General features: G+C 51.3%; 1 protein-coding gene across 1 annotated transcript in view; it reads right to left on the bottom strand.

Moving 5' to 3' along the window:
* The window catches only part of MYBL2 (v-myb avian myeloblastosis viral oncogene homolog-like 2), a 23,098-nt gene extending 7,715 nt beyond the window's left edge, over positions 1-15,383 (bottom strand). Inside the window, exons 1-8 of the mRNA XM_015563920.1 lie at positions 15,267-15,383; positions 11,926-11,997; positions 11,041-11,133; positions 10,607-10,827; positions 8,794-8,956; positions 5,818-6,105; positions 2,273-2,683; positions 47-186 (exon numbers count right to left, since the gene is read on the bottom strand). Coding sequence (XP_015419406.1) covers positions 47-186; positions 2,273-2,683; positions 5,818-6,105; positions 8,794-8,956; positions 10,607-10,620 — 1,016 coding nt within the window. The 5' untranslated portion in view covers positions 10,621-10,827; positions 11,041-11,133; positions 11,926-11,997; positions 15,267-15,383. The remainder of the gene's footprint in view (positions 1-46; positions 187-2,272; positions 2,684-5,817; positions 6,106-8,793; positions 8,957-10,606; positions 10,828-11,040; positions 11,134-11,925; positions 11,998-15,266) is intronic.
* Positions 15,384-18,601: the final 3,218 nt, after the last annotated feature.

Below are 18,601 nucleotides of genomic sequence, written 5' to 3'. Positions count from 1 at the left end.
GTGCTTCTGGTGCAGGGGGGAGGGTAGGGGGGAGGCGGGCACTCACGCCGTGTGCTTCTGGTGCAGGGGCGTCTTGTCGCGGTGCAGGGGCGTGGTGACCACCACCTTCTGGCTGCACACGGGGGTGGACGTCAGCGAGGGGCTCTCCAGCTCCAGTGTGTCCTGCTTGTTCCAGAAGTTCAGAAACTGCCAGGGAAGACAAAGGAAACAAGACAAAGGGGTGACCTGCAGGTGGGACGAGACCCTCGAGACCCTCCCTTCCTCCCCCCACGTCTGCTCTGACAGAGGTCCCTCCTGATATGGGAGGCTCCCCTCCTGCCAGGCACCAGAGAAAAAAGCTGACAGATCAGCAGGCGCCCACCCGGTGGGTTCACATATCACTGGGCTGGTCATGGCCCGTCCCCTTCGGCCAGGCTGCTGACGGCGCACTTAGGACAAAGATCACAGACGGTGTGGGAACAGCTCTTAAAGGACCTGTAATGGACCAGGGGCGACCACGGCCGGCGGCAGTGGCTGAGGTTGGCATTAAAGAGCACCTTCTCCCGCCAGAGCTACACGCTTTACACCAAGAACTTCGTGTTCTCAGACCCTCTGAGGTATAGGTACTACTGTGAACGCCTTTTAAAATAAGAAAACTGAGGTTTAGAGGGAGTTAGATTCTTGTGACCTCTCCAGGCAGGACTCAAATCCAGATCGGAGCCAAGTCTGAAGCATTCCCTTCTCCCTGTCTCTGCCCTTGGTAGTTCAGGTCCATCTGCAGGCCTCAGGTCCACTGCCCTGTGCGGGGTTCCCGGAGCAAGGCGGCCACCTCATCCCATCATCCTGGGCTGCGGCCTGGGCAGCTCAAGGCTCTGCTGTCTTCCTCCTCCAGCCTATAGTCCTCACTTGGGGTCCAATATGGGCTAAATTGTGCTCTCCCCAAATTTATACGTTGAAGTCACATACTGTGACTGTATTTGGAGGCACAGTCTCTAAAGAGGTAATTAAAGTAACGTGAGGTCATGTGGGTGGGCCCTAATCCAATAAGGCTGGTGCCCTTGGACGATTATAAGAGGTAAGAGATTATGAGAAGATAGAGATTATGATCCAGACCTACACAGAGGGAAGACCACGTGAAGACACAGGGAGAAGTCAGCTATCTGCAAGCCAAAGTGAGAGGCCTCAGAAGGAACCAACCCTGCCCATTCCTCCCAGAACTGAGAACATAAACTTCTGCTAAGCAACTGTGTGTGGTACTTTGTTACGGCAGCTCTAGCAGAGGAACACCGACCTCTCCTGGAAAAACAAGCATCCCCACCAACTGGCCTGGCCTCAGTCCCTCTGCTGCAGATGATGGTGCAGCCTCTGGGAACATGCCACCTCTGGCCTTGCTCTCTCTCATCCTCACGGGAGGGAGGGAGCCTCCAACACCCTGCTCCTGTCCAGGACATGGGAACTCTCAGACCTGCGCCTCCCCCACCCCTCCAGGGCATCCTTGCAAAGCCCCGCTGCCCCATCCCCGCACATTCCCCAGGGCAGTACATACCCTTCAGTTGCACCTAAGGCCCTCCAAGGCTCCTGCCCCCATGCCACCCCCACCAATCCCTCCTAGCTCTGACTTCACTCACTCGCCCTCCCCATCTCTGCACCTTTGTTCAGGCACCATTCTCCAGAAAGCCTGCCCCCGCGGTTCCCCAACCCCAACCTCTAGGAAAGACGGGGCCCTTGGGAGCAGGACTCAGATCACAGTCAACTCTCAACTGCTATCATCAGAGCTCTTCCCACACTACATTCTGCATCAGCTCATTCATCACAGCCTGTCCCCAGTACTAGTGCCCTCTTCAAGGGCAGGGCTGTCCTCTCCACCTGTGCTCCCCAGTGACCAAGAAGCCGATGTGAAATAGTTGCCCAATAAACTGATTCTTTTGCCAAATACTGAGCCCCTTCCCTTCTCTGCCCAGTTAGCACCCACTATCCTCAGCTCAGGCAATTCCTCCTCATGGAAGCCTTCCTAGATGACCCCCGCCCCCCCTAGACGAGATGCAGCAAAAGCCTTTTCCGTTATTCCATTTACCAGGTTTACTTGGGCCTTTTTATTATGATTAATTGGTCCTCCTGCCAGAATGTAAGCTTCATGAGGGAGAGTCAGGCCTGTGTCTGCTCACCCTTCAGCGCCAGCCCTCCCACACGGCAGACAACCCATGAGTACATGTGCCTGCATGCAAGGCCCTGCCCTGGGAGCTGGGAGTCTGTAAACAAAACCCCGTGGGCAGTTGGGGTGGGGTCCACACACCTGGGAGGGCGAGAAGGGCAAGGTCTTGACGGGGGTGCTCTTGGGGGTGAGGCTGTTGCCGGAGTCCAGGAAGGACAGACTGGCGCTGTTCTCTGTGACAGGGGACAGGGCGACACGCCTCTTCTTCTGCCGCTTGAGCACGGAAGGCGGGGTGCCAATGCCCAAGCCCCCCACTTCAGTGCTGGGGGAAATGGGGATCAGCTCGCCCCGGCTGCCCCGGCTCAAGTCTGAGATGGTGTGGCCGTCCAGGCGGTACTCGGTCACGCTGGGCCCCGGGGTAACAGACTGGCGAGGCGAAGGGGCCGGCCACTGCGACAGCTGTGGCTGCTCTGGGCTGCTGTGGACGCTGCCCTCTGGGGACGGCTCTTCGGGGAGGTCAAACTTACTCAGGTCACACCAACCGTCGGGGTCCTGCCCAGAGAGGAGAGGTTAGGAATCACTGCAATTCATCTGCTTTTCTTCCAGCAGATACGAGAGGACTTACTCACTGAAGGAAAATACACGCGTGCCAACTATGATCCCACAGCCCAGGAACAATCATCATTAACAATTTCTCCCATTTCCCCAAGAAAATATAAATCTTCTACGCCTGCATATGTATGTTTGTGAATAAAACTGAAGGTATGGTGGGCATAAGGCTGCTGGCTGTTATTTAAAAAATGTTCCAGGCACTATTTAAAATATAAAAAGCACAAAGAAAAACACAAAGAAACCCAAATATCCATCAATAAGCTAAAGAAATAAAACCTTATCACTGAGACCCCATGTTCACCTGCCCGCTCACATCCTCTGCCTTCAGGTGGGAAACCACTACTGGAATTTATAATTTACTGTCATCGTGCATTTCTAGTATTTTTCATGTTTTTAACGTTAGTATAAGTCACTTCTATATCCTGCTTTTTGTTCCATTTAAAATGTCGGTAAAGCAGAAATAATCATGCCTGATTCTATTACCTACATCGTGCATTTCTAGTATTTTTCATGTTTTTAATGTTAGTATAAATCACTTCTATATCCTACTTTTTGTTCCATTTAAAATGTCTGGCCAAAACCGGTTTGGCTCAGTGGATAGAGCGTCGGCCTACGGACTGAAAGGTCCCAGGTTCGATTCCGGTCAAGGGCATGATAAGCTAAATAAATAAAACCTTATCACTGAGACCCCATGTTCACCTGCCCGCTCACATCCTCTGCCTTCAGGTGGGAAACCACTACTGGAATTTATAATTTACTGTCATCGTGCATTTCTAGTATTTTTCATGTTTTTAACGTTAGTATAAGTCACTTCTATATCCTGCTTTTTGTTCCATTTAAAATGTCGGTAAAGCAGAAATAATCATGCCTGATTCTATTACCTATGAGTTAAATGTTTACTATGAATAAATGGTGAAAAATTTCCAACTTTTATAATGATTTTTATGACGGCAAAATACTCCATCATATGACTACATCAGTTATTTAACTGTTTTATGAACATCTTGTTATACATCTCCCCCCGCATGTTTAGGTTTTCCGTCAATATAGATCACTACGTGAGGAAGTCATGGGCGCGAGGCTGTGGCCACATTCCTGGGGGGGAGGCAGCTCCTGTGCTCCTCACGGTGCTCCCTCCCCCTTCACAGAGGCTGTTTCCAATCCCACACTGAGGAGCCCAGGCCAGAAAGGATGCACCTGCCCACCAGTGTCTCAGAGCAATCAATCCCGAGAGGCACACCCAGATCTTGTCCAGACTAAAGGCTTGGACAGAAGCTTCCACTTTGGTCCCTGGAGGGTCTGCCCTGCGTGAACCTGGACCCCAGCGATGATTTCTGGTCCCCGAGACTCGCGGGAAGGTGGGCAGTTCATTCCTCGTGCTGGAGGCCAGCGCAGGGCAGTCTGACTCGGGCCCACCTTCAGCACAAGCCCCACAGCTGGGGAGGCCCTAGAGTTGATGGCATCTAATAGAAGCACATCCTGCAAGGACTTCCTGCAGATGCTGCAGGGGAACAGGCGAGAGCCGTTTTCCTACAAATGTAGCTCCTTCCTCGGCTGCTGGGCATGAACTCTGAGCCCTGGCACTCACCTGCTGTGTGATGCCAGACAAGCCCCCTGACCTCTGACTTGGGATTCCCTTGCTGGTGATGAGCCCACCACCCACTTCACAGGGCGGTTAGAGGACGAACAGAGAGCAGGTATGCAGGTAGCCAGTAACAAGGCTGGCACATAGTAGGCACTCAAATATTGGATATGGTCATTACTAAGCATTGCTCCTCCCATCCACTGGGTGCTCCCCTCCCTCCTTCTCTGTGCCCAGTAACTGGAGGAAGATGCAGAACAGGCTGAGGATGGAGATGGCAACACAACGAAGTGCCAACAGTGCCGGGCACAACTCTCATCTCAACAGTCCCCTTAGGGCCCAGAAGGACGGGGCCTCACGTGGCAGCCTCGGAGCTGTGTGCTACAGATTGGAGAACACTCAGGCCTGCTTCTCAAAATACTGTGAGAATTCCTTGGAGTGGAAGGGACACAACAGACAGACCCTGTAGCTGGGCCCAGTCCCAGCCACGGGGGCTAAAAGATGAGACTCTGAGTCAGAGGGTTTTAGAGATGCTCCCTAGGGACGTGCCACCCAACCACCATTAAGCAAGACACGGAGAGCACAGCACAATGGTCAACATCACCCAGCTGACTTGCTGTGTGACCCTGGGTACACAACTTGACCTCTCTGAGCCGCAGCCTCATCTACAAAACAGAGAAAGGACACACCTCACCAAATACTGGGTGGACTTCACATCAAGCTCAGAGGCTGGCATTTAATAGATGTTCAACAAATGTCACTATTTTTACCAAGGAAGGGAAAGGCCAAGTAAGAAGGTGAATATACCAAACTCCACTGCCCCTGGAGTTCAGTATCAGTGTTAAATTCCTGAGTTAGCTTTAACTGTACTGTGGTGATATAAGTGAATGCCTATGCTCTTAGGAAACACACACTGAAATATTAATGGATAAAGAGGTACAATGTATGTAACTGGCCAGGCCTCTTGCCCATCACCTCCTGAAACCATTCCACAACACAGGCCTGGCTGATGCAGCTGAGAGCTGGGATGTCACACCAAGAGGTGCATCCCCCACTGCAGAGCTCTCTTCCACGGGGCACAGCCCACAGCCAGCTCGGCCTTACGGCTGCAACACCTGAGTAATCAGAACCCACTCACTGCTCCAGCCCCACCAGTTCCCAGGTCCCTCTCCAGGGACTCCCAACCACCTGTGGTGCTGCAAACACCATGCTCAACTGTACTGTTATCGGCTCAAGAAACCTCTCCGCCATCATCCCTCAGAACTCAGAGCGCAGCCTCCCCTTGGGAGCCCTCCCACCCCGCCCTGTGCTGTACATCATGAGTCAGGAGACTCCCGAGGGCAGGGACCATATGGCAGCTCAACGTCCCAGGCCCTGGCTGCAGGCTGGGCACTTAGCATCTGCCCAGTAAATGCTGTTGGGACAATGAGGGAACACAAGGATGCCCGCCCATGAGAGGACTCCCTGCTGGAGGTGCCGTGACCAACATTACCGACTCGATCAAGTCCAGGGCTTCCGAGAAGCTGGGCCCCTCGGCCGGAATCAGGAGGTTGGCGGCCTCCACCACCCACTTATACGGCAGGCTGATTTCTGGCGAGGAGCCCTCCTGGTCTGCACGCTTGGGGGTGTCGTCCAAGGGCTCTGGTGTGCACACTCGGTCCAGCTCTGCAGGGACAGCTTCCTGCTCCTCAGCCGGGGCTGCTGCTGAGGTCTCCTCCTCACTGCTGTCCTCCTCCTTCATGGCAGGGAGCGCTGGGGACCAGCTGGTCCCAAGACTTCCCTGTTGGGCACAGGGCACACCGTTAGTGGAGCTTTAGTTATGAGATAAAGATCATGCCATATTCCAGCTAAAAATCGCACAGCCTGAATCGAATAAGGAACCCAAATTGAGAGTCTCTAAAATAAAATATCAGCATCATGAAAGACTGCAGTTAAAAGTGGGCAAAAAGAGATAGGACAACTAAATCCAATGTCTAATCCTGGATCAGGAACAGGAAAAAATGGACTATGGACTATAGATTAGATGGAAGTAAAAAAAAAAAAAAAAAAAGAAAAAGTCCTGAATCAGTGTTACATTCCCTGAATTAGACGTTAACTGTGCTATGGCTATATAAGTGAATGCTTGGGTTCTTAGGAGACACACACTGAAATCTTTTTTTTTTTTTTTAATATATTTTATTGATTTTTTACAGAGAGGAAGGTAGAGAGATAGAGAGTTAGAAACATCGATGAGAGAGAAACATCGATCAGCTGCCTCCTGCACATCTCCCACTGGGGATATGCCCGCAACCAAGGCACATGCCCCTGACTGGAATCGAACCCGGGACCCTTCAGTCCGCAGACCGACGCTCTATCCACTGAGCCAAACCGGTTTTGGCACACACTGAAATCTTAATGGATAGAGAGGCACAATGTATGTAACTGACCTTCAAATGTCTCAGATAAAAAATAAAAATGTGTGTAAGAAAGAACTGGCCAGTGTTAAAAACTAAAAATGAACCCAGTACAGGTCGTGTGAGAGTTCTTTGTACTATTCTTGCAACTTTTCTGTATGCTTAATATTATTTCAAAATGAAAGTTTGAAAAATTCGTGTAGAGAGCATTTGAGATCTTGCTACTCGGAAGATGTCATCAATTTGACTGAAGTAAACTCATTAAAAAATGAAAAATGAGTGTATACTAATTTTGTGACAGGGAAAATAAAAATACAGGAAGATCCTTCATGGCAATAGCTCTCCTGGCAGAACCTTAGAAAGCTTCACACATGACCCTGGCAGACAGACCCCAGTGCAGGCGTCTGTGGTTAAGAGGCCACATTGAGAGCAATGAGCAAGGTCCCGTGTTAAGGGGGCACAATGGACTCAAGGAGAGAACGCAAGCTCCGGAACTTGCGTCACAGAACTTTGCCACTTCCTAGCTGACCTTGAGCAAAGTGGAAAGAGAAACCCGTAAGACAGTGAGATATCACATAGCCTCATTTTTAACTTATTACCCTTAATGATAAGGGAGAAATTTGTAATTGCAAACACTGACCAGTGGGGAAAACAGGAGGTGCTCCCGTCTACACATTAACAGGAAAAACTATTCTGGTAAGCAATCTAGCAAAATGTATTAAGAGGTTTTTTTAAGTGCTTGCTTTTGGAGCACATATGCTAAAATTGGAATGATACAGAGCATGACCCCTATGCAGGGAAGACATGGAAATTCATGAAGCATTCCATATCTTATAAAGAAAAAACAAAATGTTTTTTTAAGAATATGACTATCCAGTTCTAAGAATTTCTCAAGAAACAACTGAGCAAACAAGCAGTGATTTAGCTACAAGACTGACCCTTAAAAGTTTTGTTTCTAATATCAAAAACGTTAGATTTCACACAAAAGAAAAAACACACAAAAAAGCAGAACAATTTTTTAAGCAAAATTTTTAAAACTGGACTTAACCTTAAATAACACACAGCCATTAAAACCATTCAAGTTTTGTTTCTCATGACAATAAACTGAATATAACCTTTAATTTAATGAAGTAACCAGCACAATAGAACCATTAAAATGCTAGATGGCTGAACCAACTCACTGACTATGGCCCTGGGCTCATGAGGCCCAGCAGCCGAAAGCCATGTAGGAGTTTCAGAGTCTGAGGGGGGGTCTGTCTACTCTGCTCTATCCTGAAAGACAGCTTCGCTGCTTGCTAGTTGTTTGCTAGCTCACGATGACAGGAAGACCAGAAAGCAGTGAAGCGTTTTACCAACACCCAGGGCTGTCAAATCTTCACACTTGGACGTTTGCTTCAAATCTTCATTTTTTAAGATTCATGAGATCTATTTTTAAAATATCAATAAGAAGTTGGCTCTGGGGTGTGGGGTTTCACTTTTACAATTGCAATGTAATACTAAACGATTCCATTGATATGCCTTTCTAGGAAACCATATAAAATTAAAATTACCGAGACAGAAACAGATGAAGGGTGCCAGGAGCTAAGGGTGGAGAAGGGCTGAAGGGGCCCCAAGGGAGCCTGGGGGCGATGGAAAGGTGTTGTGCCCTGACAGTGGTGGTGGGTACATGACTCAGAACCGTATCCCTCAGCACAATGAATGTTTGCTATATGTGAATTATACTTCAATAAACCGTAATTTTTAAAATTGCAAACATGATTTTAGTATGAAAAAGCCAGAAAGAGAAACAGGCAGGAAGGGAGGTGTTGATAAGGACAGAGAACTCAATTTTATGCCAGCATGCTCCGTCATGCTTCATCTGTGGGCAGACAAGTGCCAGGTATGTGCAGACGTGTGACAAGGAGAGGCACACGGCCACTCCGAGATCCGCAGCAGGAACTAATGAACGGCCCCGGGCAAGGTGAAAAGGGCAGAGCAGGTGTTAAGTGACACGGTGATGGGTAACCCTGCAATCAATCCTACCAACCAACCTGGAGCCAGGCCCGTGGCTGGGCAGCCCCCGGCAGCCGTCTCACCTGGCCTTCCGAGGGGTGGCCACTCTGGGGGCTCTCCTTGTCCTCGAGCTCCAGCAGCAGGTACACGGGGGGCTTGCAGTCTTTGGACTCGCTCAGGAAGCCTCCTGTGTCCACCTTCCTTTTGATGGTGGAATTCCAGTGATTCTTCACAGCATTGTCTGTCCTGCGGAGGCAAACGAGGGACCTTTGAACCCTGGGGCCTGTGTGCCACCAATCACATCACGGACCTCCCTGAGCTGAGCTCCCACTTCTGTACATGAGGGTTCAACCTGGGGAACTCGAATGTGTCTTTTAGCTCTTAGATGAAGTCACACATGTTTCTGGCACTTAACAATTCCCGGAGCATTCCCGCTCACTCTGCTAAATCCTAGTACCCTGGAGTAGAGAAGTGCTCACACACAATAGGCACTTCTTTCTGAGGCTCCAAGCAGAGTGCTTTGTCCTTGGATTTTGAACAGAGAACAACAGCTTGGCTGAGCAACCAGGCTAAGGGGGGTGGGGCGGGGTTCTCTACCTCTGGTCAATTCCGCTGCAGACCATCAGGAAACACACACACAGCATGTACCACGCCAAGGCCAGACTTTGAGTCTCCATCTTGCTGGGCCCCTGCCCTATTCTTCCCGACCCCTCCTCTCACAGGCAAGAGCCCCTCCCTCCATAAACCCCCTGGACCTTTAACCTCTGCATCTAGATTCCTTCTAGGAAACCTGACCCAAACACCTCCCGGCCCTCCTGCCCACAGTGATCAGATCTGGGTGCTCCAAGCTACCATGCTCGTCATTCTTTTGCTCCCATATATTTGTGGAGTGCCCATTACATGGCAAACACTGCTCTCCAGGCACTAGGGACATACTGGCAAGGAAGACGGGCGACTACATTTAGAGTCCACTCTAGTAGGAGAGACGGGCCTCATGGTCTCATTACAACTGGGGTACAAGCTGCTCAAAAGACAGGTGGGAGCACTGTGGCCAGGTCACCAGGGACCGTCCATAGGCTGGAAGGACAGAAAGCGTCTCTGAGGAAATGACACTCCTACTGAAAACTGAAGGATGAGAACACATTGGGCATAAGGCAGGGGTGCACAGGGGCAGCCCAGAAAAGAGCGCACTGTGTATAACAAAGAAAGGGATCGAGGCAGGGCTGGTGGCGTGAGCCGGGCCAACAGGCCACAGAGGGCAAGAGGCCGAGACTTCAACCCCAGTGCTAGGAGAAGCTCCGAAAGGGCAGCATGCTCGGGTTTGAGTTTGAAAACAGACCCATTTATACTTCAAGGGAAATACACCAGCTGACATTCTACCACCTATACCTTTCAGGACCCCCGTGTCATGAGAAAAGAAGAATTAAAAATAAAGCAAAATAAGGTATAAATGCACAAGGACAAAGAGAATAGGGTAGAAGACAATAGCAAACAATAGTTTTATGTTTCCAGAAATTGGAGAACACGTAGGGGAGCAATAAGCCACTTAGGAGACTGGGAATTGATCCGGAGGAAGATTCTGGCAAGAATGGAGCCAAGTCTTCCCGATGCTCCTTGCGAACACAAGAGCCTCAGGGCTTGGAGGGACCAGGCCCGGGGAGGAGCAGGATAAAACAGGGAGGAGCAGTGGTTTGGACGTCCAGACGCCGGCCTTGACCTCACAGGAGGAGGGAGTGTATTCTCTAGAAAAAGGCCAGTCTGAAGGACTCCTGCGTCTCTGGGCAAAGTGAACAACTCCAGAGAAGACTGGAGGACTATTCACCCACAAGGCTCTCCCTGCCCTGGGAGCCTCACCCTGCCTGTCACCACCGTCCCCAAACCCCGGACGCCGCTCACCTTCCCGGCAGCATCTTGGCGATCTCGGCCCAGCGGTTGCCCAGCACCTTGTGGGCCTCACAGATGATGCGGTCCTCCTCCTCGGTCCAGCAGGACTTCTTCACCTCGGGGTTGAGGTGGTTGTGCCAGCGCTCACGACACTGCTTTCCCAACCGGCCCTTCAGGTGCTTGGCAATCAGCGTCCACTGCTTCGTGCCGTACTTCTTCACCAGCTCAATGACCTTGGAAATAAGCCTGGTGAAGGCAGCAAACCTGCCCCCACTTCACACCAGCACCTTCTCTCCACGTGGGCCTCACCGCAGCCATGAGGGGTGCAAAAACTGACCAGAGGAGGACACACACCCAACCTGCAGCCAGACGCAAGGGCAGCCTCGCACGCAGTCTCTTGACTCCCTGAAGGCCCATTGTGCACAAGACACTGTCCCACTAGTTACCTTCTCGTCTTCCTCTTTGGTCCACGGCCCCTTGACAAGATCTGGATTCAAGACCCGCAGCCACCGGTACTGGCATTGCTGGTCAGTGCGATTCTGGGGGGACAGGAATCATGAGAACTGGGGAGGCAGCCCTGCATCGTGCTTGGTCACTGGGCTCGGGGGACTATAGTCTGGCCAGGCGGCTCAGATGGGTTTTGTCTTGTTCCTGGAACCACCATACGCATGGCCACATGGCAGAATACCCATGGTTTCTCTTTGCTACAAAGGACCGGGATGGAACTGGGCAGACTAAGAGCCCTGTGGGAAGCCAGCCTGCTTGCCTCTGGGACAGCGGTATTTCCCTGATCATGCTGTTTTCATCAGAGGGAGATGAGGAATGGGGCAGAGGAGGTCTGGTGACTTGGTCCCTGAGTGACCCAAGAAATAAGCCAGGCAGCAGCTCCAGAAGGGGAGCAATAAGCCACTTAGGAGACTGGGAATTTGGAACACTTCTCCAAAGCAGACACCTGCAATCCTGGGAGGGGGGACCTGGGGGGCACCCCTTAAGGGAGCTCTCCCGCAAAGCCTGCTGGAAGTACCATTTCCCCTCAGTTTCAGTCTCGCTATTGAGAAACTGAGCACCAACACAGGAAGAAATGCAAATATGCCACTGATTACGTGCCACCGGTCAGGGCCTAAAGACCACAGGCACGCTGAGGCTGCTGCGTGGTGATGCTGAATCAGGGTGCCTGGAATTCCAGTTTGGGAAGCAAGGGCCTGGGGGTGGGGTGGGGTTTGGGGAGGAGCTCCCTTTTCTGCGCTCGGCAGTACGTCTGTCCCAGGAACACTATCCGGTCACTCAGAACCTGGCCCCGGGGCAGGAGGCCACAGAAGGGCTGCACTCACAGGAAAGTGGCTGGCCAGGAACTTCCAGTCTTGCTGTCCAAACTGCCTCACCAGGGTCCTCAACTGCTCATCCTGCCAACACCAGAGAGAGAGCTCAGCTCACATGAAGGCAGGAACAGCCTCATCCAGCCATTCAGCACTCCATTTGTGGACCTATAAATTCTGAGCAGTAATTCCACTTTTAAGCCAGAGGAGTGTTTGCTAAGACATTTAGAGTCTAGAGACGATAACTTCCGAATAAAACATGCTGGCTCCGCACCCTCCTGCTCAGTGCTGCCGTGGCCCTCGAGCGGGGCCACCGGGGGCAGGGAGATGAACACCCCTCGCTGGAATGCACACGGGCCCATCTTAGCATGAATAAACAAGAGGTGTGCAGAGCTTGAGGAAGTTGGTGCTAAGTATTTAAAACTGCTTCCAAAATGAGAGAAATCGACTTTACTTGAAGAAAAAAAGCAAACAAAAACTACATACATATATAGTGCCACATCTATACAGTGGAATATTATTCAGCTTGAAACAAAAGGAAGTTCGGACATATGCTGCAGCACAGATGAGCCTCAAGGACATTACGCTAAGTGGAAGAAGCCAGTCACAAAAGGGCAAATACTATGATGCCACCCATGAGGAATTAGTGCCTAATAGGTTTAGAGATTGTTTTGCAAGATGAGAAAGTTCTAGAGATTTGTTACACATGGGAATACACTCAACACTACTGAACTGTACACTTAAAAGTGGTAAATTTAATGTTGTGTGTTCCCTTCCCCTCCCCCGCGCTCTCCTGGACAGGAAAAAAGGCCACCACAGAAATCCAGACCCTTAGCTGCAGCTTGGCCGGCCTAGCAGCACTGGACAAAGTCCCCATAAATCCTACAGCTGAGCCAGCTCACACCCAGCCATCCCCAGACACCCCGGCTTCCTCTGCCGTCCAGCCTGGCCAGGCCCACACCTGCCGCCTTCCTCCCATGTCCATCTCCAGCACCACTGTCCTCCCAGTAACTGGCACAGACACTTCGCATTTCGCCTCCAACTCCTCCAGGACCCCAGGAACCTCCTCCACCGGTTAACTCCACCCTGGACTGCCCTAGTCTCTCCACGGCATCATCTCTTCCCTGCCCCATGCGGTGCCCTCCCCAGCTCCCGGCACTGCTTCTGGGACCCACACTGCCCCCAAACCTCTTACCCACCCGACGCACAGGTTAGCGCCTCTGAAGCCCAACCATGCTCATGTCACCCCTCTGCTCTAAGAGCCTCCAAAGGCTCTGCACTGCCAGCTGAATCAGCCTGTATTCGGAGCCTGGCGGGCGAGGCCCTCCAGAACTTAGCCCTAATCCCTCTTTTCCAACCACTCTTCGTCCCTCCCCTTCAAGGATCCCTCCCTCCAGCCACACCGGGGCTCCTCTCCTGGCTTTTGTCCACCAACCACCCATTTCCTATTCCGACTTGTCCACGGTTTCACACACGTCCCTGACTGCTGGATTTCCAAATCCTTCTCCGTGACACTTCCCCTAACCTCTTAACACAACAGTAACCTCTCCTAAAGGTATTTCAACAATTACCCCCCTGGCTGAATTTCCAAACCTTATCCATGAAACTTCCCCTTATCTCTTCAGACAACATTAACTCTTCCCCTAAAGTATTTCAACAATTACTAGTGCCTCCAAGGTGCTAGGAGCCTTAGTGCAATCCTCCTGGCGCCATGGAAGACCAGAGTGCATCGAGGGGCCTGTGCAGTCTTCTCTCTCCATCCCAAGCAGAGAGCTGCTCTGGGGAAAAGATCCCATCGTCTTGATTCTTCAAAGCCCACAAAAGCTGAGTATTTCCCGGTCCACAATAGGATGGACAGAAAGGCTGGCTTAGCACTCCTCTCCAGAAGCATCTATATATATAAAAGCCTAAGCGACCGGACCGACTGGTGGCTATGACATGCACCGAACACCAGGGGGCAGATGCTCAACACAGGAGCTGCCCCCTGGTGGTCAGTGCGCTCCCACAGCCAACCTCCCCCGGCTGGCCAACCTCCCACCCTCTCCCCCTACCTGCTCCCAGGCCAGCCAACCTCCCATGGTCCCTCCTCATGGCCCCTTTCCCAGGGGGCGCTGAGAGCCCCATCTCTCCCCCCAGCCGGCAGGCCCCAATCGTCCTGCCTGCCACAATGGCGGCGCAGCAGCAAGGGAAGGAGGAGGGTGGGGGGAGGCAGGGAACCACATGGTGGCGAGGCGCCGACAATGGCGGCAACGGTGTCCAGTGTCTGTTCCTTCCGTGCCCAGCCCGGCGACCGTCGCCTCCTCTCCGGCCCAGCCCTGATCAGCCTGGCCCTGATCGGCCCTGATTGCCAGTCAGGTCTAGGGACCCTATCTGTGCACAAATTTTCTAATCTTCTATAATATAAGAGGGATTTACAACTCCTACAGTAAAATAAATAAATAAAAAGGCCAGCAGGCATCTAAGATGGTACAACCAATCTAGAAACAGTCCTGGCAGTTCCTATAAAAATAAACATACACCTGCCCCATGGCTGTACCTAAGTATCCTGCCCAGAGAGAAAACAATCCTCAAAAAGACTCATCAAAAATCCTCACAGCCGCTCTATCGACAATAGCCAACAACTAGAAAGAGCCCCAATGCCCAACAACAAGCGAAACACGGGGCATACCCATCCAACGGAATACTATTCAGCAATAAAAACAAACAAATTCGTGACTCACACAACATTTTGCTGAGCAAAAAAAGCCAAATAGAAATGAGCACAACTGTACAATTTCACTGACAGGACATTCAAGAGCAGGCAAAATAAATTAAGCCAAGAGATAGATCAGGGCGGCCTGGAAATGGGGAAGATGGAACACCAAGGGAATGTCTTGTTAAAACTGTTGAACTGTTCACTTTTAAAAGGTGTATTTGGTTGTATATAAATTATACTTCCATAAAGTTGACTAAAGAATAAAAAGAAAACCAATTCAGAGCTTGAGGTCCAAAGATACAATAATAATAAAGGGGGTTGCAGACTTGGCTAAACCTCCTAAAGTTAAAGGACAAGAAACACAATTATTCACGATGATGCAGAATACACCAGCTTCTAAGAGACACAACAGTGATTGCTGGCCCTGAGGTCTGAGAGACACAAGTGCCCCCTCCCACAGGAGTTCTCAATATTGGGTCCCCAAGAATGCTATGCAAAAAGGCAACTGGGAGAATCAAAGGCCCAGCCACTTCTTTCATCAGCTTCTCCTCTTCATTGCACCTACCAGGGCATCACACACGCACGCACGCGCACACACACACACACACACACACACACACTGCTATCACTCCTGCTGTAATTGCCCCTCAGGGTCACTCACCTCCTCATGGGTCCACTTGACCTTGCACTTGCTGTCCCTCTGCTCTGGCACGTCTGAGTCTGTGTCCTGGTAGTGTAGCTCATCCAGCTCCTCACTGCAGGGAGAGCAAGCTAAAGGTCAAGGACATATGTCTCCACATCCTGGTACAATATGATGGATGGACAGCGCATGGGCAGGGGCCAGTGACTTCTAGGGAAAGGGAAAGTTTTGTGGGAAGCAGGTTTTTACTCTTTTTGCTTTCAAAAACATAGGTACTTCCATCCTCCTTTTTAAAATTTTTTTTAACAAAATGGGGTTATGAGCTATTTTCATTTTCTTCTTTTATTTGTTTTCAGGTACGCCCTAAGGATTGGAAAAGCTACAAGGAAAAAGAAGTTGCGATTTCACCTCCGGTCCAGTTTAAGAACCCATTGTGGCCCTCGAGTCAAAAAGTTTGCCCATCCCTGCCCTAGCCGGTTTGGCTCAGTGGATAGAGTGTTGGCCTGAGGACTGAAAGTTCTCCAATTCAATTCTGGTCAGGGCACATGCCAGGGTTGTGGGCTCGATCCCCAGTAGGGGGCGTGCAGGAGGCAGCTGATCAATGATTCTCTATCATTGATGTTTCTCTCTCCCTCTCCCTTCCTCTCTGAAATCAATAAAAACGTATTTTTTATAAAAATGATTAAAGCTGATGGTGTGAGTCAATATGACACAGCAAAATTTTAAGAAATATTGGTTATTTGATAAAAAACATTTAAAATACATTTAGTAAATATGTCCATTTTGCACATCCCTTCCCAATCCTTGCCTAGACACAAAAGCATAGTTTATGTAGAGAAAAATCTAAGTATAAAAAGCTTTGAATTCTGATGTTTTGCTTTTCTAACTGGCAATTTTCCAAGTTGCTCCAAACTTTCATATTTGATCAGGTTTAATTAAATCAGGTTAGGAAAATTGAGATCATGCTTTCCACCTCCGGGATGTCAGGTGCGCCCAACTCCATGTGGTGGGACCTGCATCAGATCCCCTTCGTGGAGCACATTCCGCATGCAAAGAGCCTCCTCAACTCCAAACAAGGCAAGCGCAGACCGTGTGTGAAAGGGACTTCCTTTCGTGTCCATCTTCCTTCTGCCTCCTCCAGAACTCAGTCTTTCCTAAAGTCAACCTCTTCCTGTGCTCCTAGGACACCTTGGAAATTCTATTTCAGAATGCAGGCCCAGCAAGGGCTCCCTCCCCCATGTCCCCACCCCCACCCTGGGAACAGCCTGCACCTTTCCCTTCCCCCTCTTCTTCCCTGACAGTAACTCTAAGGGACCCCCAGGAGACTTGTAATCAGGGGGCCATGGACAGCAGCAGCTCATCCCAAGCTAATCCCTGAATCCGTCTCCAAGGCCCCCTTTCTCACTTCTCAGTGAGTCAAAGCAGCCCCACCTAGGATCTCCCCAGTTGCTTCTTCACTCTCAAAATCATTAAAAAAGAAAAAAAGAAAAAAAAGAATGTAGTCCCTTAGGCTTCCTGTCTCCTTGCCCTCATGGACAGAGGTCAGCCCCACCTCCACACCTGCGGGGTCGTAGGGGGTTGGCACCAAAAGGCCCTAAATGTTTATTTACTCAAGAGAATGACCAGAGTCAGGAATGAATGCACATACAATGCTGCCGACTAGTAGATAAGAAATGCCAATTAATGTGAATTTTTTGGAAGGAGGAAAAGGGCAGACGGTCTAAACCCAACAATATTAGTCACAGGAGGACCGGGAATTCAGCCATGCCCCATCATTCCTGACCCAATTCATGAGGTCCTCCACCACCTCAAAGTAGAGGACAAAAATTCTGTAAGCTACTCATAATGACAAAATGAAGCTGGCTTTATCATCAGCTGCCCCAGAGCCTGTTTCTGACAGAAACCACCTTTAGTTCTCCAACACCCCGCTTCTAAAAGAAGTTCAGCAAATGTTCCTTCCAAGATGAAAAGCGTCTGTATGAACACTGTAATCTTTTACTTGATGGTGACAGCAACTCAGCTGGGAGAATTCTGTGAGATGATAAATTTCAATCACCGACATGGCGCTGACCACCCCCTTCACATGCATTCTCACTGTCCCCATTTAATAGATGTGGAAACTGAGGCTCCCAGGGGTTATGCTACTTGCCAAGTCCAGAGCCAGGTGCGAAACCTACACCCTCAAGTGCTCTCCTCAGCTTAAGAAGCAGAGGCCACGTCAGTGGTGGCAGCCACATGTAGGTCCCACACACCCTTTCTATGCCCTTTCAGGTGCTGGGCTCCGCTCCAGGTGGAGTGAGTCAGAAGTGAGTAGGAAGTGGGGCGCTGCAGAGGGGAAAGTTCCAGTGAGGGGCCAAGAATGGAGATGATGACTGTGGGGTGCCTGGGTGCAGAAACCATCCCTCACACGGCACCCCTCCCCCGAGTCCCCCGGAGAGAAGCAGCAGAGGACCTGGGGTTGTTGTGATTCCCAGAAGTCACACTTCCTGAACCCAAAGATCAGGAGGGGCCTGACAAGGGCCTGACCAGAAACCTCCCGAGCACTGGAGCTGACCTGGGGACTCGTGGCCTGAAAAAGAGAGACCCTGTGCCAGGCCCCCGCCCACTGCCCAGGGATCGATCGGGTGCTTCTCCGCCGAGAACTCTGGGGGAGCCGACAGCCAGCGCTTTCCAAGTCTACAGCCTCTGCCGGGGAAGGCAGACACCACCCAGAGGAGGGTGCGAGGTTCCGGGGCGCCGTACTGCAGGCAGGGAACTGGGGAGGACCCCTTGGTCCACCCGGACAACCAGCCCGGCATGAAGCCCAGAGCTCAGACCCCAGGCGCACAGGTGCAAGAAAGGGACCCCGCGCCCAGAGCCCGCGTTTCGGGCTCAACCCTGCCACTTATTCTCTAGGGGAAGAAGTAAAATGCAGACCGCAGTTCCGGCCCTGGCCCCAGGGGCTCCTGGAACAGAAGTCTCGACACACATGTAGGTCCTCCCGTCACCTTCCACCCCAGCTGCCCCAAAGGCGGATCTTCGGAACGCAACCCAGCTGGGATCCGCAACCCAGGTGGTGGGAGAGCCAAGAGGCCTTCCCCACCCCTCCACCCCGGCACCCTTCTCAGGCCAGGGAGAGGGCTGAGGGTGCTCTACGCTTCCCGCAATTGGGGGTGGGGGGTGGGGAGGGGGAATGCCACCGGCAAATCTGAGCGCCAACAGGCTCGAACCGCAAGTGTCCTCCCCGCTTCGGCCTCCCGCGCGCGCTCTGCGACTTGGAAAACCACTCCCTCTCCGGGGGTCTCCAGCCGCCCCAGAAGGGCCCTTCCAGCGGACACCGCTGTCCCACCCCCACCTCGCAATTAGGCGGGAGACGA

This window comes from Myotis davidii, unplaced genomic scaffold (genome assembly GCF_000327345.1).
Source record: "Myotis davidii unplaced genomic scaffold, ASM32734v1 scaffold199, whole genome shotgun sequence".
Classification (NCBI taxonomy): domain Eukaryota; kingdom Metazoa; phylum Chordata; class Mammalia; order Chiroptera; family Vespertilionidae; genus Myotis; species Myotis davidii.
This window is presented reverse-complemented; position numbering and strand designations above follow the sequence as displayed.